This window comes from Choloepus didactylus, chromosome 3, assembly GCF_015220235.1.
Source record: "Choloepus didactylus isolate mChoDid1 chromosome 3, mChoDid1.pri, whole genome shotgun sequence".
Lineage (NCBI taxonomy): Eukaryota > Metazoa > Chordata > Mammalia > Pilosa > Megalonychidae > Choloepus > Choloepus didactylus.
This window is the reverse complement of record NC_051309.1, coordinates 129,897,034-129,918,850: the sequence shown is the minus strand read 5'-3', so window position 1 is coordinate 129,918,850 and position 21,817 is coordinate 129,897,034. Positions and strand designations below refer to the sequence as shown.

The window sequence follows — 21,817 nt, the reverse complement described above, 5'->3', positions numbered from 1 at the left end:
ATCTATATTTTCTAAATTTTTTACAATTAAACAACTACTTTGTGAGAAAAAAATTTATATTAAAGACAAATTTAAGCAAATTATCAAGCATACAACAAATATAAATGGCTTTTTTAAGAAGAAAAGTTATCTAAAAACTCATTAAGAAAATGACCTGGAAAGCTGGAAAAAAAAAGTTAAATGTGTGTTCTCAGCAGAGGAGTTTCAAACTAATATATTTTACTATTAAGAAGAAATAACTGAAAAAGAGTTGAGAATTCAATCAGAGATATGAATGAAGAGGATCTGGTAGGACTAAGGCAAATCAGGCCAAGGGTAAAGGACAATATTGACTTTGTTTTAAAACTTCAACTTCTGTGTGAGACAAAGGGAGGAGATATTTATTTGGTGCAGGATCTATATTTTCTGTAGCACACTACATAATTTAACTTGTATGGTCAATTTATTCAAACACCATAATTACATGGAACTTAGAATAGGAAGTGAGATCTGGTAGTTTGTACAGGTTAGTGTGAAACCCTGATATATTATGAAGTAATTTAGGCAGGGAATAAAAATGTATTCCCCCTGAGGAATTGGGGGAAAATGCTGAAATATTAAACTTCCCTACCTAGGGAATTACTGATATTCTCACAAGGATTGATGAATGCCAATTTAGTAAGCCAAGCCCTTGCTCTTGGGCCTTGCCCTTGTGAAGTCTGTTATTGCAAAGGAGAGTTTAAGCCTACTTATAATTGTGTCTAGGAGTCTCCCCCAGAGAACCTCTTTCGTTGCTCAGAGGTGGCCCTCTCTCCCTAAGCTCACTCGGCAGGTAAACTCACTGCCTTCCCCTCTACGTGGAACATGACTCCCAGAGGTGTAAATCTCCCTGGCAATGCAGGATGTGACTCCCAGGGATGAGCCTGGACCTGTCATTGTGGGATTGAGAAAGTCTTCTTGACCAAAAGTGGGAAGCGAAATGAAATAAACAGTTTCAGTGGCTGAGAGATTTCAAAAGGAGTTGAGAGGTCATTCTACAGTATATTTTATGGGCTATATAGACAACCCTTTGTAGTTTTTACGTATTGTAACAGCTAGAAGGAAATACTTGAAACTGCCGATCTGCAACCCAGTAGACTTGATTCTTGAAGACAACTGTGTAACTATGTATCTTACACACTGTGACTACGTGATTGTGAAAACCTTGTGGCTCACACTCCTTTTATCCAGTGTATGGACAGAGGAGTAGAAAAATGTGGACAAAAATTAATTGAAAAACAGGGTGGGATAGTGGGGATGGGATGTTTTAGGTGTTCTTTTTTACTTTTTTTTTTTCAAGTAATGAAAATGTTCAAAAATTGATTATGGTGATGAAGCACAACTATACAATGGTACTGTGAACAACTGATTGTACACTGTGGATGATTATATGGTATGTGAATATATGTCAATAAAACTGAATTAAAAGAAAAAGAAGAAGAAATAAGAGTACGTTATCCCTAGTGTTAAAAGTTTTCTTAAAACAAAGGTTATGGATAAACAATTGATACATTAAACCTGAGTTGGGGACCAAAAAAAAAAAAATGAATAGCAACACTTACATAGGAGGGGTGTTAGACTTGGCTATTAACTCATCCTTAAGTCTGATGAGCTCCCTCAGTTTAGGGTATTCTTCAAATCTGTCAGCTAAACCTGAGGGGAAAAAAAGAGTAAATTTTAAATTTCAATACAACTGAAGTTAGTATTGGTGAATTCAAAGGTTATTAACCCTCTCAAAAAAACAAAACGTAACAAAACAATGCACACCGTTTTAATCTCCCTTCTTTTTTAAATAGTTCATTTCAATCGTGTTTTTTAAATTTTCAGAAACACATTTTATATCTAATGACACTAACTCTTCATAAGGGTAAAAACACAGATTGCTAAAGCCCAGATGATGTCAATAGGCCATTTAATTTCTCATATTTATTAAGTTAAAAAAATCTGCTCAGAGCATTGTTTAATCATTCTGTTCTCAGAAGACAAAAAAAAAAAAGATTGCCAATCTATTGTGCCCTTTTTTTCCCTTTCTTCTAGCTAAAAAAAAAATTTCTTTTCTAAAGACTTTTGTGATTGTTGAGATTTCTATGTAATTTCTTGAATAGTTATCCAAAACAAAGGAGTAATTTTTTTTTTTCCCATTCTATGATTAGGTAAGGAAAGAGACAAAGAATAGCAAAAATGAGAAAAATACTACTGACGATTATAAATTAATTGACTATGCCCTAGGGACACAATTCCAGATTAATCAAGTTAAGAAGATAATGAGGCCCTACCAGTAGATTAGTTTTCACTTCACTCATGCTGATTCCTTATCTAATTGTACTACCAACTCCATGACAAGTCACTTTCTCTAGGAATATTTTCTACTTCATCAGTATTTACAGTTTGAAAGATCTCACATCTCCAGAGATACATGTAATACATACATAATTTTTTTTTTTTTTAGCTAAAAGAAAGGGAAAAAAAGGGCACAACAGATTGGCAATCTTTATATATATATATGAAGTCTATAAGCCTTTAAATACACAGGTATTTAAAAACAGAGACTCACTACTCCCATGGCTCATAAATATTTTGGATCTTTGAACCTCAGAAGAGATTTTAGGTTGGGATGAATAGGACTAGGAATAGCAAAGATTTCTTAAAGCACTTATCTGGTTTTTTTTGCAACATAAAATGGTTATGAGCACTTAATTGTTTTTATTCCCAACCCCACAGGAAGCATATCCATAAGAATTTAAATTATGTAAACTTCCTAATTTAAAAACTAAATGTATATATATTAATAAAGTTAATATCAAAGAGTATAAGTGAAAGACTTTCTAAAGCCTCCTTAGTGTCTACAGATAAAATTTAAAATAAAACAAGTTTCAAAATTTTCTTATAGTTGGGTTTTAATCATAGTAGGGTCAGCCCTCAATCATCTACAAAACAGAAGGTACAATTATTTCTCAATCTATAACAGTTTTCTACACACGTTTTCTTTGCCTTAAAAGCACAAAGATTTACATCAAAGTTTTGTTAAACAATTAATCGTAAGTCTTTATACTACATCTCAATTTTGCTATGAAAACATTAAAAATTAGTTTCTATTTCAAATGTAACATTGCTTACAAAATGACAAGAGAAAAAACAGATAAACTGGATTACATCAAAATTAAAACTTTTGTGCTCCAAGCATTACCATCAAAAAAATGGAAAGACAGCCCATAGAATGGGAGAAAACATTTGCAAATCATGAGTGGTAAGGGACTTGTATCGAGAATACATAAAGAACTCTCACAACTCAATAATAAAAATGACCAACAGCCAACTTAAGAATAGGGAAAGGGTTTGGACATTTCTCCAAAGATAAATAAATAAGCACATGAAAAGCTGCTCAATATAATCAGTTACCAGGGAAATACAAATCAAAACCCCAATGAGATATCACTTTATAACTACTAGGATGGTTATAATCAAAAAGAAAGACAATAACAAGTGGCAAGGATGTGAAGAAACTGGAAACTTGACACTGTAACTAGGAATGAACAATGGTACAGCCACTTTGAAAAACAGTTAGACATTTTCTCAAAGAGTTAAAAACAGAATTACCTTATGACCCAGCAATTCTACTCCTAGGTATATACTCAAGAGAAATGAAAACATACATCCAGACAAAAACTTGTACATAAATGTTCATAAGAGCGTTGTTCATAATAGCCCCAAAGAAGAAAGACCCAAATGTCCATCAACAGATGAATGGATAAACAATATATAGTATCCCCATACAATGGACTATTATTTAGCAATAAAAAGAAATGAAGCGGTGATACATGCTACAACATGGATGGCCCTTGAAAACATTATGCTAAGTGAAAAATGCCAGCAGAAAACAACACGTTATATGATTCCATTTAAATGAAATGTCCAGAATAGGCAAATTTATAAAGACAGAAAGTAGATAAGGGCAGGGGGAGGAGGGCGGAGATGAGGGGAGGAAACAGGGACTAACTGCTAACTTGTAGAAGGTTTCTTTAGAAAAGATGAAAACGTTCAAAAATTACATTGAGGTGACGGTCGCACAACCCTGTGAATATATTTTTAAAAACAATGAATTATACAATGTAAATGGGTAAACTCTACAGTATATAAGTTATAGCTCAAAAAAGCTGTTAAAAAATGCAGGGATAATTACAAAATCAAACTGGAAAAAAGACAGGGAAGTAATAAAGAAGAGAGAGAGAGAAAAAAAAAGTGAACACCGCTTGCCAGCAAATGTACTGGGAGCACTGAGAACAGAAAAGGGAAACCAAGCTAGGAAAAATAATTTTGTTAGAAATAATCCACAAAGTAGATGAATTACATGCATGTAATGAGAGTTAGCTATAGCATATTCCCACCAAATCTGACATACCTACATCCCTGATGAAATTCTGAGGTCTATGTCCAGTGTCTACAAAATGCTGACAATAATCATTATGGGGATTTAAGCTCTGTGTCCCCTAAAGAAAAGTCAAAATGAAATTAATAACACACACTCTGAGGTATATACACTACCTCTGTATTTTGTTTTTTATTACGAGGCCATACAAAATATAAAGACAGATACATCAGTAGATTAGAAGATTAGTATTATTTAAAAACACGGCAGCTAAGGTGACAGTATTCCTCTTCAGTATTCAGATATGAATACACTATTATCTTATACCAAATAGCCAAAAATCAGAAGAATATTTCATCTGTAATTCTAAATGCTCTCTATTTTATAGTAATTCCTCAATAACTGAAGAAAATCTTAAGAGCAACTGGTTATTTAAAATATTTTTCAGGCACAGAGCTTAAATATGTAGAGTTAAAAGATTTGAAAATTATTCATTTACCTTAAGAAAAGTACTAGAATCTTTGTAAATCTCTTCTTCATATGGCAAATTCTCTTCCTCCTGTTGCACTTCCAGCTCATCCTTGAGAAATGAAGATCAGACAGACATTTTATAAATAGGGACTATTAACATCAATATTTTATTGATAATAAATGTTTTAAATTACCACTGAAGTCTTTGCTTTCTCACCATTAGATCTAACCAGTTGATTATTTTTACAATAAAAAAAATTGAAAATCTTCAACATTAACTATCCAAAACTACTAATGTCTTGTTAGATGAATTGTCTAGATTTATCTCATATATACTATAAATACCAAAATTTAGCTCTAATAATGAAAAAAATAGGACGATCAAAGAGGCAGTTTTATTTCTATTAGGTTGAACCATATATAACTCTTGTTAGAAGTCAAAAATGTTAGAATGTTGTCAATTTCGTATTGTTTGACCTAATACAATCACAAATATATATATTACATATTAGCATGTATTAAAATGCAAAACACACAAGACAGTATTCATGAGATTAGGTAATTATAACATTGAACTTCCTAGGGATTTATATAACAATTAACTTGAAAATGGAGACAGTTTTTTCCTCCATAATATTTCAATGAAATATTTCAGTCTGCAATTAGAAGTATAGAAGTTAGGTTTTTTCTTGGGCCTCCTTCAGAAATGGTTCTACATTACTATCTAGCTCAAGAGTTCTCAAAATATTTTAATTGTACCATCCTATATAGTTAACAAGGAATAATACAATTCAAAAAAGACAGTATTGCAGCCTCTCAACATCTGTTCCAATCACTCAAAGTTTTTGATACAGTAACCTCCTCACTCTTCTTTAAGAATATTAATGCCTAGTGGTTACCAGGCATTGTGCTAAGTGCTTAATACATATAACCTAATTTAATCCACACAGCTCTTGACTTAAGAAAAGAAAATTGACATGAAGGTTTTAATTTAACTGATAAGAAAACACATGCTACTGACAATTATTTTGCACATTCTAAAATTCAGCTTTCCCTGAAATTTATTTTCCTGAATAAGAATCTATTATTGCAGAGATTTATTTTATTCTCACCATAAAATTAACCCACTCTCTACTTGCCTTATATTCTTCCATTTTGTCTTCATCTGTCTCTCCTTCATCCAGATACTTACGTTTTGCATTTGGAGCAGAGGTATCATAGGAAGCCCTGAAAATTAAAACTAAAGTATCACATTCAAATATAATACATTTTATACAAAACATATACATGCATCTATTAATACATATATTATTAAATAACAGGTTATAAAAAAGAACAAGGCAATTTTTTCTTGATTAAAGGTTATCTATTTTACCCAGTTTATAAATCACCCCAAAAGTCATATAATCTGTTTAATCGGCAATTCTACATTTATTTTTATGAATAAGCAATCAAATGACAAAATAAGCTGTCATAAGAGATGTACTGCAAAAGAGCCTTCTATAATAAGTAATCTCTTTTCAGTACACTGGTGTTCAATATATCTAGAATACTACAAAATCCTGAAATGCTTTCTGAACCATCAAACGAATATTCCCTGAATACCACTTTTAGGGTAAAGTATGTTTCTTCTATAAAAATTGTTTGTATGTAATTAATTATTTATAGTATATAAGCTAACTCTCAGTCTAGCATTACATTTTCTATCTACTTTATAAATGGGAACTTACATATTTAGAAAATAAATCTTTCATAATCCATGAATTAACAATAAAACCAATGTTTCCAAAATATTCTGATGCTTTCCATAACAAAACACTTGACATTTAGGGTTATTTGTTTGTTATAATAATGATTGTTTCACAATATTACTATATCACTAAAAAAAAAATTACTCGACTGACCTGCAAGTTTCTCTTGTTTCAGCAATTTCTCTCTGCTCATCTTTGCTATTCAACACAGCACCAATGCTGTCCGCACTTTCAGCTCCCAACTGAGAAAAGGCAAAAACCAAAACTTAATTACAATGCAGCAGATAGCCTTTCCAGGCTTTTGCAGTAGCATTTAATAAAACAAGCATTAAAATAAATATTTGTTGCTTGAAAATTGACTGTGGCGATGAATGCCCAACTATATAATACAGCCACTGGTTGTATACTATGAATGTATTATATGGTATAAGAGTATATCTCAATAAAATTCCATTTTAAAAAATAATAATAATAAAATAAATTAACAAATATTTGTAACTACCAAAGCAAACAAATGGTTAAATAGCTTGCAAAACAAATTGAAAATAACCCAGAACAAAACCATGTCACTTTCATCAGCTGGTAAAGCATTTTATGCTTTCAGTTACAACTGAAATTAAGACACTTAACTTCAGCCAATTTTCTACTTTTAAAGTAAATAATAAAACATAATTTAGCAGTGCTAGTAGCAATAACAAAAATAGCAGCTAACATATTAGATCTAGAATCAGCTCACGTAACAGTACCTTATTTATCCCATGTTCTAATAAAAAGCCATTCCGTTTTATTCCAGCCAGGTCTTTATAATGATTATAGGCACAATATTGTATATTTCTAATATGTTAGAAATGGTAATGCAAATATCGATTGGCAGTAGGGGGATTTTGCAAAATACAACACACGTAGAAATTACTGGTTGAGATTGGGCTAGCTAAACAGAGTGGTACCAGTTCATGGAAAGCTTTAAAAGCCAGACCAAGAAGTACAGAATGTAATTTATAGGCTATGAGAAATCATCCAATATTTTTAAGCACATGAAGGAATAAGGAAATCTGCATTAAATAGTCCTTTTAGCTAAGGAAAGGGAAGAAGGCATACTAAAATATGAGAGCAGCAAGTCATTAGTACCGATCTTACACATTTTATCCACTGTCCTTTTAATCTGTTACTTCAAATCACTTCCATCAGGTTTCTCCAGTGGTATATCTCTTTCCAATATACCAACTGTCCCTAAAATTTCAACTCCTCCATAAAATCTTCCTAATTCTGATTCCCTGTAGTCAGGAGAAAACACATTTATTTCCTTTACTTGGGACGCTTTCAAGCCTTACAACTCTCTTTTCATCTCAGATGCGTACAAATTGTTTCCTCAAAGAATTCTTCCATGAACACTGTATATAGATGTCCTCTCTCGTTAGTCTCCTTTTCGCTTCCTTTTTCCTTAATGACTTCATAGCACTTAATACTTTCTATGGTTTTGTTGTTTATTTTTTTTCCTACTTATACTGTTTATTTCACAGTTTCTACTGCAACTTTTAATTAATTATTTGTATAATTCAATTTTTATCAGTTTACTTTTGTTAACTTCTCCCCCACTGAATGTAAACTCATTTATGTGGTCTTGTTAATCTTTATATGCTCAGCAGCCAGTACATGCCTGACTCATAGGAGATAAATATGTGCTGAATGAATCCTGGACTAGGACACATTGTATTATAGGAGAAAAGCTTTAAATCAAAATTACAAAATTGTAATCGTCTTCTCATATGCCAACATTTTTCTTTTTAATTGTGGAATGACTGGATCGATCAAGTCAAAAAAAGATTTTCCATTATGCCAGCACTAAATATATATTTGAATTATCATGACAGTTTTGGTATCTTTTGAAGGCATGTAACATATTTTTTTAAACAAAGCTACTTTGAGATCAAGTTTGCAGATACAAGTTAAATAAAAAGCAGGTGTAAATTGGTGGTGGTAGCATCAATTACTACTATCATGGCCCAAGCCTACTAACTGCCTCCAATGTTCTCATATAGCAGACAAAAGCAAATCAAGGAATTTGTACATATGAGTATAATGAAATTCTGATATTTCATTAATTGATAAATGTTTCTTAAAAAGCTTAGTTTGTGCCAGAAACAGTGTTGGGGTATGGTAAGTTTAACCCAATGGAAGTTAAATGCAAAGACTCTGCACTCAAGCTGTTTATATTCTATATGACAATTAATAAATAACATATAATAGTGGGCTAGACAGTAAGTACAATGAAGGTTCAAAGGAGAAAGAGCCTAAACCAGGGGTCAGGATAGATTTTGTCATTAAGTTCTGACCTTAGCTGGGCCATGAAGGAGAGATGGAATTCCAAAAGGAAGGAGGACAAGGGCTTCTTAAAAAAAATCACTAAGTATTTACACAAATCAAGTTCTGGAGAATAATAAACTAGTCGGCCTTGTTCATATGGAGAAAAATGAGCAAAAGAAAGGCTGAAATAAGTTAGTAAAGTAGAAGTTTGTTGTTGATTATTGTAAGTCATCCTTATGTAAATGGAATGGTTCATATCCAATTAGAAGACTGGTTTTCAGGAGGTAGCTAGAGAAAAGAGCATGGAAAGGCCTAAATTAAAATCCCAGCTAACACACTTACCAGCTTTACAGCCTTGGGCAAGTTACTCAAATTCTTAGAGCTTTAGTTTCTTCATCTATAAAATGCAGATCACATATAACTTGTAGGATCAAGATAATATATGTAAAAAATCTTAGCAGAGAGTCTGGCACATAGTTAGAAAGGACTTAATAAATGGCAGCCATTATTAAATTTTGTGCACTATGTAAACTCTTGGAGAGTAGGGACAATCTATTATTCATAGTTGAATTGCCAAGGCCTACTCAAGTCCCTGGCACATAGTAAGAGACTCAACAAATATTTGTTATTTGAATATATTTTGAGCTAAATCTTTTAGAAGTTTGAATTCAAAATTAAGGACTAAGAACTTTCCTTGGTGGCAAAAAGGAGCTAGCTATTGAGCATTTTTGAAGAAACAAGATTTTTAAAGTTGGGAAAAAGAAGGCATTGAAAGGATACCTGATTTGCCTAAGATCATACTGCTAAGAGGGACAGGAATATCTGATTCCAAATTCTCACATTTTAAACACTATACCATCAATCTTTTTATCAGTTCATAACTGAGGATAGGTTTCAGATTTCCCATAACTAAAATCAAGATTTTTAACTAAGAAATACAAGTCAAATTCTTCATTAAAGTCTATGAGCTTTTTCTGCATGACTTTTACTTATCTATCTGAACAGTAGAATGGAAAACATAGCCTCTAAGTAGAGATGTGTACCATGTGGGTTTTCTGTTTGTGTATTCTACTAATCAGCAAGGGTTAACTTACTCATACACAAGAAGCAGTGAAGCAGACTGGTTTTGAAGAAAAGCTTTGGAGGGACAAATCTGCGCTAATCTCTTTGCCGAGATCTGAGTGACCTGAGGCAAAATTACTTAACCTCTGGAACCTCCGTTTCACTACTTAATAAGTGAGGATATTACCACCATCTATTTCAGGAGGTTGCTGTGGCTGATACAGAGGAAGAATTCAAGTATTAGTTGTGGGTGATGATGACAATACTGTACATAGTACCATGGATTTGTAATACGCAAAATGCAGAATATAAAGTTTATATTTAGACTACGTCCAATGCAGTCTTTTAGAGGAGATAATCCCAAAGGAAATAAACCATTTGGTGGGTTTACAATCTCAGGAATTAGGTGCCTATCCCGAAAAAAGACAAGTCATGGAAAACAATTTAAACAGTGAAGAGAAATTTAGGGGTAATAGATCACTTTTCCTAGCGTGAACTGTGGTAATTTATTTACAAAGACAAAGCTTTGAATCCCCACCATCAAGCACGGTGCCAGACACTTGGCGGGCATTCAATAAGCGCTGCTCAAGACCAGTCGTGGCGTTTGGTTTAGTACCACGACACTGACCGCGGCGTTAACTGGAAAAATTTCAGGGCACCGCGGAAGTTGTGAGAAAAGAGGGGGAGAATCGGGGATCAGGATCGCGGAACCGGGAAAATCTGGGCAGGGACAAGTGGGGAACCGACAGAGAAGGAAAGTAGAAGGGGAGAGGGCGGCCGCGCACGCGCATTCATGATCCCTCCCGGCACTGGCCATCCCTGGCCGCCGACCTGCTGCGCGAGGAGCTGTCGCCGTAGCTTCTGCCGCTCCCGGATCTCCTGCAAGCGGCTGTCCATGTCCCAACGCCTGTTTTCCACTACCCGAAAACTTGGCAATAAGCTGATGAAATGCCTCTCACTTTTCCTTCCGAGTCAATAAAACACTACATTCGCCGGGAGCTTCCGGAGGGCGGGTATCCTTAGCCCTTCATCAATAGGGATTTCCGGCTCTGCCGGGATTGGCTTAGTCGAGCCCGGAAGTCCCGCCTCCTGGGTCCTGCGATTTGACATCGCTTGGAAATGGCCCAATGAGATGAGGACTGCCCTCCCCCCGCCCCGCGGAGGTGACCAAGACGCGTGTCTGAAGGCTATCGTCTCCCTCGGGTCGTAGTCGTTGGAGTCCGAACTGTGTGGGATGTTTTGTTGGTTTCCTTTTTCCATTAATTCCCGAGTTACCCTTTCTGATTTTTTAAAAAATTGCTAAATGTCTGTTTTTTACTAAGAGCACAAACTCGAGCCAGATTGCTTAGATTTGAACCCTGGTGTATCAGTAGGCGAGTGACTTAGGCTAATTACCTCCGCGAGCCTCAGTTTTTTCATTTGTAAAATGAGAGTAAAAGTGCATACCTTCGAGAGTTGTGTAGGTTGCAAGAATAAACAGCGCGCGACAAATAGCGCAATGGGAGCGTTTACTGTTAATAAGATTTTTGCTATTTTCCCTTCTGGCGGGGATAACTACTGCCTCTGCCCGTGCTTTCCCAAACCTCACTGGTCTTTGAGAACTTAACTGTTTTACCATAACTCATTTTATGGAATCTTTCCTTTAGGGAAGTGGGTGAGCGATTGTAAAGTGTACTTTGGTTTATGTCGAAAGGCGAGAGGCTACAGGAAGGCATGTTTGTGGTTGTACTTTTTTCTTAGCCAAAACTAACCGTGGCATACAAAAATAAATAGCAGCTTACTGAAATTACCTGGTTGGAATTGGGTAAAAGTGGGCAAGATTATATTCTGCTGATGATCATGTGTTTTTCGAGAAGTACTTCTGAAAGGCAGCTTCAAAAGAGGAGTTCCAAAAACCTCTCGAGTAACGGCAACACTTTGAAAAGTGTATAAATTTCCAAGGTCCTCTCCTGTAAAAGGCAATACTAATTTGTAGGTATGGCTTAAAGTAGGTTTTGAAAATCAGTTGCATTACTTTACCTTCTAATTTAGGTTGAATACTGATTTCAACTATTTACCAATGAGTGAGAATAGGCATTTGTTCACTCCAATACTTACTGATACTTACTGAGCGTTTTATATTGCAAACATTGTATCAGACCCTAGAGTCTATCAAAGACCAAAAACCAAACAAGCCAATTTTCTTTATGGAGATTTCTGTCTACGGCGAGTAGGCATTTGTGTGTGTGTATTTGTTTTTCTAGTAAGAGGCTGTGCAAGTTATTTGCCTATGGTCTTCGAGCCCCATACTCACCCCCAATTCTGATCTGGGATGATGGTGGGACTGGGAAACTAAAGCCTACATTTCCCAGACTACTTTGTTAGATGGCTTTCTATCAAGATTCTGCCTAGAGGAAGCACAAGCACCTTCAGAAGGTGAAAGATAGGGAGAACCTATTAACTTCCCTTACTCTTTCTTCTTGTATCACTGGGAATGGCTGTGTCCTTTACAAAGTACCAGAACCAGCTACAAACAGCCCCTTTTTGGTTATGGTACCTCCCATTTTCCCACCCCCATGGGGTATGCACAGCAATGAGTGTCCTCTGGGACTCTGATAATACCACCTCCACCCTCTGTTCCATCAACTCTAGGACTCATAGCTACTTCTGGCAGTTAGAAATTTCTGTTTTAATCTCAACTTTCCCTTTTTTGCCCCTAGCCTTCATCACCTGGGTAGCCAATTCTCCATAGTAAATGCTGTTAGTTTAGAGTACTGCAAATGATTTCTGATTTCCTGACTGGATCCTGGACTTAAAAATATGCAAATGTGTACTATGATAAGGTATTTACAAAGCCATCAGAATCTGGCAGTGTTGGGGCAGGGGTAATTAAAGTTTTCACAAAGAAGGAGGTGTAACTTGAAATCTGTCTCCTAATCATTGAATTTTAAAATGCCGGGCCAGTGGTTCTAAACCATTTTTTCCCACACGAGCATGCCTGAAGAGTACGGTACATGCCCATCAGTAATATCTGCTTATTATAGCCACATAAGGGCCACTAGGTAGTAGGAGGCAGGGGGATAGAAAGGAGAAGAAATTTGAAATAACCCCACATATAATTCACACTCTTTGAAGAAATTGTTTCACTTCTAGGCACTAATTCTAGAAACTAATTAGAGATCTACTTAACAATTTGTACTTCTCCCCAAAAGTTCCTTGAGAATGACTACTACAAACCTATATATAAAAATGCTTATTGCACATATTCTTAGGATGTCTCCCAGAATCTCAAATTTAACATGGAAAAAACCTAAATTCATCTTCTACCACCAGCCTTTTCAAAAAAAAAAAAAAAAGCCAGTTCCTCTTTTCCAGCATTTCCTACATCTGAATGTCATTAATTTTCACCCATTTTCCCAAATAAAGAGGCACTCCACATCTCCCTCAGCCTCCAGATCTACTCTGTTATTCCACCCCCACCGCTTAGAGACACACAGCACACACCACTCTTCATTTTCACAACCACAACTTGCAGATGATCTATAACCTGATCCGTATACTACTTGGCCTACCCATTTCCAGAAGTGTATGAGAAATAATTTTATCATCTCAAACTCTTCTCAAAATTTTTTCATCTTTTCCTATGTCTAGGGGCAGCACTGTATAATAGAACTTTCTATGATGACAGAAGTGTTCTATCTACAGTAATCAATATGGTAGTCACTAGTCACTTGTGCCTACTGAGCCCTTGAAATGTGACTAGTACAGCTGAGGAACTGAAGTTTTACTTTTATTTTAATTTAAATTTAATTAGCCATTCTTGGCTATTGGCTACCATATTTTGCAGCACAGGTCTAGGCTAAACCACTGAGATTTTGAAACAGTCCTCTGCCTCCCTGCCCAGCCTCATTTCCAACTATTCTCTTTTATGTACACAATCTTCTAGGTATATTAAAATTTTTCTCACTTTTCCTCCAAACATGCCAATTTTTGTATACTTTTTAGGAATTTGAATTGAATAAGAGAGAAGCCTCCTAGAATAAAGCAATAGACTCCAACATTACTTTTGAAAAGATAGATTTTGTAAGTAGAAAGTTTCATGAAAACACATAGTGAAAATGAAATGTAAAAAATCTGCTGATAATGTCTGCTTTTTCTCAATGTCTCGTAAAGAATAGAAACTTAATAGATATATACTGGTTACCAACTCTAACTTTTTTGAGCTTTGTTGGAAAGACTGGTGGTGAGCAGCCGTGTTGTTAAGAGATAGACAAGAACCAGTTAGCATTCCACATCATCCTTGGAAATTTGTTTATAAGTGGTGGTTTTCAAACCTGTACATTTATTGTGCTCAACAGGATGACCATAAAGGTCTAGCACAGTTGTGGCACAAGAGAATGTTTAACAAGTTTTCTAGTAAGTAAATATTCTATATAAGAAACGGGGGTGAAGAATGTTTTTCTCGTCACTTGTCAATAGTATATTTTATAAGGGTATTGGGATTGTACACACAAAAAATGTACATTTAAAAGCATTAAATTCCTAAAATATAAGGCAGGAAGACATATATTTCACAGATTGCACATCAATATCAAATGGAAAAGTGTTGTGAAGAATTGGATAAGTTTGATTTATTTTAGGAATCTGCACAGCCCTGTTGTCTTTTCAAAATGACCAAAATTGGGAGAAAACTGAGAAAGTCAAGGTGGAAAAAAAAAAATAACCTGAAGACATTATAAGTAATGTCACTACATTTAACTGAATAGAGAGAAGAAAATATTTAAATGCTGACTAATGCAATGTAAGTTTGCTATTTACTTGAGAAAATTCAGTTCTATAGAGCACAAGAATGAGATGAATGGAACATAGGATATGTTAAGGACAGATAATGAGTAAGAAAGTAGCTTGTGAGACATAGGCAGAGTTCATAAGATGTGTTACATGTAGATACAAAGTAAGCTAATAACCTAAAAATGTGTTAATGCTAGATAGACTAAACAGAATGTGTGACAGAGTGAATGAGTCCTACTTATGGATGGAAAGACCAAATCACCGTCATGGCAGCTCTGACCTGACAACCTTGTCACACCTATACCAGCTATCTGTAGTCTTATTCTGGACCCACGTGTTCTACCTAAGAAATGCTGAGATATTCTGTTAGCTGTTGGCAGGCTAACTGGTAAGCTACAGCTGTGGCCAGGCATACATGCCTTGCATTTCCTATATACAGCAAGTGTGTGTCTTTGGTCACAGGTCCCTTCTGTCTGTGGACCTCCTTTTCAAACTTCAGTCTGCCCTCCTAACCAAATCCCCAGTGGAAAGTGCTGTTTTGCAGCAGAGGGAGAGACAGTACATATGAACATTGTGCTACTAAGGATTCAGGTAGTCTGGTTCTACCACATGCACTCAATCCTAAGGCTGATAAAACCCCATCTCCTTCCTCTTCCTTCAGGTTGTATGCTGTAAGCTGATTTAATAAACTGTGTGGTTTGAGCATCTTCATTTTGTCAGTGGGCTTTTCTGTTCGGTGACCTTTGGTATAGCTTGATGGGTAATGTACTGGAGGCCACTGCTCTATCAAGGTAATTTCCCATGACAGCTAGAGAAAAATCAGAAAAATAACATAGAGTTGTATAGCATAAACTGAAGCAGTATGAAGAGGGGACAGAAAAGCAGTTACAAATTGTATCCATTCATGGACTAAAAGACCCAAATAAGCAAGTAAAGGGCAAAGGAAAAGATAAAAAGAAGGAAATTTTTTTTTCCTAAATTGATTTATAGAAAAAGGAAGGGGGCAAGACAAAGATAAGACTTGTGGCTTTTGCCAATGCCGTGTAAATGTTATTGATATCAATTATACTTTAAGACCAGACCTCAATAACTGTTTCAAAGGTAACTACAACAAAGTCTGGATTAAGGGAAATGCTCTTCCAGCAAGTGGACTAATCTCTGAATTTCTTTTATATAACATTGTGATAGTTTTTTTAAAAAAATGTTATTACATTTTTAAAGCATTTAAGCCATTGAGGAGAGAAAATTAAGAGGTTTAAAAATACCTATAGATAGTTAGGAAGAAATGCATATTTTCTATAAAACTTTTTATATGAATCCTGGAATATTCCTTGTAAAATGACTCATATTTAAAAAGCACTCATAAACCAACTATTTTAAAGATTGGTAGAATGGTTTAGTAAAAGAAATATCCCTTCAAAATTAAAGTATGTTATCCCCTTTTTAATTTCTTTCATCTTTTTAACTTTATCTCTTTTATAATTAATTTTCTTCAACAGATCACTCTATGCATTACAGAAAATGTTGAGTTAAAAACTTATCAAGATTACTGAAATATCTATATATATAAAAGCATATAGGAATCATTCTAAGAAAGTTTACCATAATCACATAAGAAATGAAATTGTTTAAGAAATACTTCTTGGGGCTTACTCTGGATTTTAAAGAAAGTACAATTTTGTGATGTAGCTCATTCAAACTAATTAACAGCCTTATGCTTTGATACCATTTTTTATTTGTTTGATTTTACAACTCATATTTTGCTTTCAAGTTGAGTATTGTCTCACTCCCCAAGCTAAATTTGACATGGTAAAAATAATTTGAAAAAGAAAGTGCTTTCAGTCATGAATCACAAATAAAACCTGCATTCAAAGAGAGATTGAAAGTACAAGATCATCAAGTGCTGCTTTTTAAAATGATCTATTTGGAATTTTAAATATGTCATTTTATAACCAAATGAAAACAGAAGAGATGTTCTCAGAATTTACAAAGTACTAGTGAATTTTGTACTATTTTTAAAAATTGTTATAAAGAAAGCTATTACTCAAGAACTTTGGATAAAAAAATACTAAAAATTATTTTAGTTTCTTTATACCAAACTACCATAAAAATGGATTTAGTTGTATGCATTCTTTAAAACATATGGCTATTATTGTAGCCAATGTAAATAATGCAATTTTTGCTCCAAAGAATTGTTACAAATGAATATAAAAAGGCAAACCTTGATATATGCTCCAAAAAAAAAGATATTGAAACCAAATTAGCTCACATGCTAAATCTGTTTTAGATTATGACCAAATGTATCCAAACAAAATTGCTGGAGTCACCCTGTGCTCTGGGCTTCCCAGCAGTCTCCTCTGGACATTTAATGTCAGATGACTGAGGAGTGAAACAGAATTATTGTTCACTAGCCATTGATTATTCAAAATTCCCTCTGATTTGAATTACCTACTTCACTATTTTTCTCTCCCATCCATTTCTGGGTCAAATGTATAATAAACCAAAGTATATTGAGTCTGGTGAAATTTAGCAGAGAAACAAAATTGGCCACTTCTTGGAAATCTTACTGAAGGAAGGAAAAAATTAGACATTTTCTGATCCTCGTAAGAGTTGGATTGCAATTTAAATTTCCAACTGTAATCAATTTTCTATTCTTCTTAAGCCTGAACATTGCAAAAAGCAAGACTTTTCTCAAGCTGAAACATATGGTTCCACATTTGTTGTACTATGTTTCTGCTCAGTAAATAAACTAAGACAGGAACACCGGAAATGGTATTATGATGTAGCAACTCTCCCACATCCATATCTAAGTCTAGATTGGTAGTTGCTGAAAACTGATACTATATTCATACTGAAAAAATGTACAAGCTTCTGTGTGTGTGTGTTATATAGACATATATATAACGCAAATATGTATGTATATATATATATGCTAATAGCATAATTAGGAAAAAATTTGATCAAGGTATATTGGAAGATTAACTTATATTTAGAAAATTGAAGCAGCGGGACTCATAGTGTACAATCATAAAGCAAATTAATTTTTTTCTTCCTCTACCCTTTCTTTGAACTGGTTTTTCCCCTGCTTCTGCATGAAAAATTATGCAGTCCTTATGCTTTTTCTGGTTACTCTTAGGTATTAGAGTTACTTGGTTATTTTAAGCCTCAGTCTCTGTTTAGGAATCAAAATATGAGCTTAAAATTTAATTCTGCTGATATTCCCACAAGCATTAGGGAATTCCAATTTAATAAGTCAAGCCCTCGTTCTTGGGGCTTGCCTTATGAAACTTATTCCTGCAAAGGGGAAGCTAAGCCTACTAATAATTATGCCTAAGAGTTACCCCCAGACAACTTCTTTTGTTGAACATTCAAATGTGGCCTCTTTCTCTCAGACAACTCTGCAAATAAACTTACTACCCTTTGGCCTACGTGGGGCATGACTCCCAGGGTTGTAAATCTCCCAGGCAACAAGGGACAGGACTCCCAGGGTTGAGCCCGGCCCTGGCATCATGGGTCTGAGAATGCCAACTTGATCAAAAGGGGGAAAAGAAATGAAACAAAATAGATCTTCAGTGGCTGAGAGATCTCAAATAGAGTTGAGAGTTCAATTTGGAGATTGTTCTTATGCACTGTATAGATAAACCTTTTTAGTTTCTAGTGTATTAGAATAGCTAGAAGGAAATACCTGAATCTGTTGAATGATAATCCAGTAGACTTGATTCTTGATCATAATTGTATAACTATATAGCTTTTATCATGTAACTGTGTGATAGTGAAAACCTGGTGACTGTCACTCTGTTTAACCAGTGTATGGGCAAATGAATAATAAAATAATGACAAAAATATGTAAATAATCGGGCAGGTGGTGGTGGTGTAAAGGGTATGGTATGGTGTGGTTTGGGTTTTTTTTTTTATATATTTTTCCCTTTTTTTTATTTTTATAACCAAATAAAAACAGTAGAAGAGATGTTCTCAGAATTCACAAAGTACTAGTGAACTTTGTACTATTTTTAAAAATTGTTATAAAGAAAGCTATTACTCAAGAACTTTGGATAAAAAAATACTAAAAATTATTTTAGTTTCTTATATTTAATTCTGCTGATATTCCTGCAGAATATAACAATATTATATTAGCCAGCTATCCTCTAGCTCTTTAGATTTTCCAAATGGGAGTAAACACTTCTATGTCTCCCAAACCTTAAATTTGCCCAAGGGTCTCCTTATATCTTCCTCTTGATTCAGAGTCATGAGACAAAACCATCTACCACTCCCTCTTGAGAGGAGGAGTGGGCTCACAGCACAACAATGGCTATTTCCAAAAATTTTCTCCTCCAAACTCTTAATTCACAACTGTTTTAGTCCTTCAAAGTGGTTGAGGAAGTTTAGGGTTACACGACCAATTTTCCTCACCTTCACATGCACTTGTAAGAAATAATACAGAGAGATCCCATGTACCCTTTACCCAGTTTCACCCAATGTAATGTAACATTGTAAATCATTTATAAACCATAATAAATGTAGCATAGCAACCACCTACTAGGTGATGGTAACATAGTAAAACATGGCAAAACTATAGTACAGTATCACAGCCAGGTTATTGACATTGATACTGTCAAAATACAGAACATCTCCATCACCACATAGACCTCTGTTGTCCTTTTATGGCCACACTCATTTCTCTCCCATGCCCACCCTCTCCTTAACCCTATCAACCACTAATCTGTTCTCAGTTTCCATAATTTTGTCATTTCAAGAATGTTATATAAATGAAATCATACAGCAGGTAACCTTTTGGAATTAGCTTTTTTCACTCACCGTGATTCCCTAGAGATTCATCCAGGTCATTATGTTTATCAATAGCTCATTTCTTTTTCTTGCTGAGTAGTTGTACTGGATTGAATGATGGCCCCAAAAAGATATGTTCATCTCCTTACTGTGGAATCTGTGAATGTTAACCTTTTTCAGAAAAAAGGTCTCTGCAGAAGTAATTAAGGATCTTGAGATGAGATTATCCTGAATTACCTGGTTGGCCCTAAATCCAGTAACAAGAGATCCACAGAAAAGAGACACATGGTGACACAGAGACACAGAGAGGTAATGTGAGGATGGAGACAGAGAATGGAGTGAGGCATCCTCAAGCCAAATAATGCCAGCAATCTCCAGGAACTGGAAGAGGCAAGGAACAGAATCTCTCCTGCAGTCTCTGGAGGGAATGTGGCCCTGCCAAAACTTTGATTTTGTACTTCTGGCTTCCAGAACTGTGAGAGAATAAATTTCAGTTGTTTTAAGCCACCAAGTTTGTGCTAGTTTGTTAGAGCAGCACAGGAAACTAATACAGTAGTGTTCCATACTACTGTAAACAAATTTACCCCAATTTGTTTAATCATTTACTCATGAATTCAGAAGTAATGAAAAAACTTAATGGTTCTCAAACATTTTGTTTGGGGACCCCACACACTCTTAAAAACTGAATACATCAAAGAGCTAAATTTATATTTATTTGGATTATATCTATCACTGTTTATAATATTAGAAAATAAAACTGAGAAAAATGTGAAATATTAATTCATTTAAAATAACTAATTATCTCATTATTTGTTAACATATCTTTATGAAAAGCAACTATATGTTCCAGTTTTCTAATGCTGCCATTATGCAAAATACCAGAAATGGATTGGCTTTTATAAAAGAGGTTTATTTGGCTGCAAATTTACAGTTCTATGGTCATAAACATGTCCAAACTTAGGCATCAACAAGAAGATACCTTCACTGAAGAAAGGGCAATGGTGTCCAGAACACCTCTGTCAGCTGGGAAGGCACATGGCTGGTGTTTGCTGGTCCTGGGTTGTGTTTTAGCTCCTGTGCATCCTTGCTTCTTTCTCCCAGGGTGTTTCTCTCTTAGAGTCTGAGGGTCCTCTCTTAGCTTCTCTGGGGCAAACTCTGGACTTCATCTCTTAGCTTAGCATCTCCAAATGTCTTTCTGGCTGCATCTCCAAGCATCTCTAAGCATCAGCATCTGTGTTGGCTCTTGAGTTCTCTCTCTCTTTTTTTTAAATTTTAATAATATATTTTATTCAACCTAATGTATCAAAAATGTTATTTCAACATGTAATCAATGTAAAAAAGTATCAATGAGATATCCTACATTATTTCTTTCATATAAAGTTTTCAAAATCTGGTATGTATTTTACACTTACAGCATTTCTTAATTCCGATGCTAAATTTTCATTGCAAATACTTCCTCTGTAATCAGATTAAAAAAATTTGTATGAAATGTTTTTATATGTGCCAAAACAGCCACAAGGATATTCATATAGGGTGTTGCTATTAATAGGATTGCTGTCAGAACAGACTGTCTTCAAACTCTTCTCTTGAGCCCTCTTAAGTAGACCAGTGAACTAATCAAAACCCACCCTGAATGGGTGGGGTCTACCCTTCCAGGGAAATAATTTAGTCAGGGTTCTCACCCACAGTTGAGTGGGTCACATCTCCATGGAAACATTAAATCAAAAGTTTCCACCTAAGACTGGATTAAAAGATCATGGCTTTTGTGGGGGCATAATATATCCACTGGCACATTCCACCCTCTGGACCCCAAAAACACATGCTCTTTCTATCTACAAAATACAGTCATTCCATCACAATATCAAAAAAGCCTAAATTATTCAGTAACAATAGATAAGTACAAGTGTTATCAAAATCAGTTACAGGCATTGCCATTGTCCTAAAGCAAAATTCTTCTCTGGCTGTGGACCTGTGAAACTCAGAACAAGTTATCTGCTGCCAATATACATAGAAGGGACAGTCATAGGATGAAAATTTCCATTGCCATAGGGAGAAATTGGGAGGAAGACAGGGGTAACCAGACCAAAAGAGTTCTGAAAACCCTCAGGGCATACTTCATTAGGTTTCAAAGTCTGAGAATCATCTACAGAATGATGTTTTATCCTTGGGACTTGAGAGAACAGGAGTCCAACACTTTCTAAGGGCAGTCATGGTGGCCTTTTTCTCTCCAAATGCTGTGGTGAGTGCTCCAAAATATCCACGCACTGGGGAGACCACCTTCTTCACAGCC

The 21,817-nt window shown here is 35.0% G+C and overlaps 1 protein-coding gene across 1 annotated transcript in view; it reads right to left on the bottom strand.

The window, feature by feature from the left end:
* Nucleotides 1–10,995, bottom strand: part of METTL14 (methyltransferase like 14) — a 42,023-nt gene extending 31,028 nt beyond the window's left edge. The window contains exons 1-6 of the mRNA XM_037830551.1: nucleotides 10,804–10,995; nucleotides 6,760–6,848; nucleotides 5,995–6,082; nucleotides 4,884–4,964; nucleotides 4,418–4,505; nucleotides 1,581–1,671 (exon numbers count right to left, since the gene is read on the bottom strand). Of these exons, the coding sequence (XP_037686479.1) occupies nucleotides 1,581–1,671; nucleotides 4,418–4,505; nucleotides 4,884–4,964; nucleotides 5,995–6,082; nucleotides 6,760–6,848; nucleotides 10,804–10,869 (503 nt within the window). The 5' untranslated portion in view covers nucleotides 10,870–10,995. The remainder of the gene's footprint in view (nucleotides 1–1,580; nucleotides 1,672–4,417; nucleotides 4,506–4,883; nucleotides 4,965–5,994; nucleotides 6,083–6,759; nucleotides 6,849–10,803) is intronic.
* Between the last annotated feature and the right edge of the window lie 10,822 nt (nucleotides 10,996–21,817).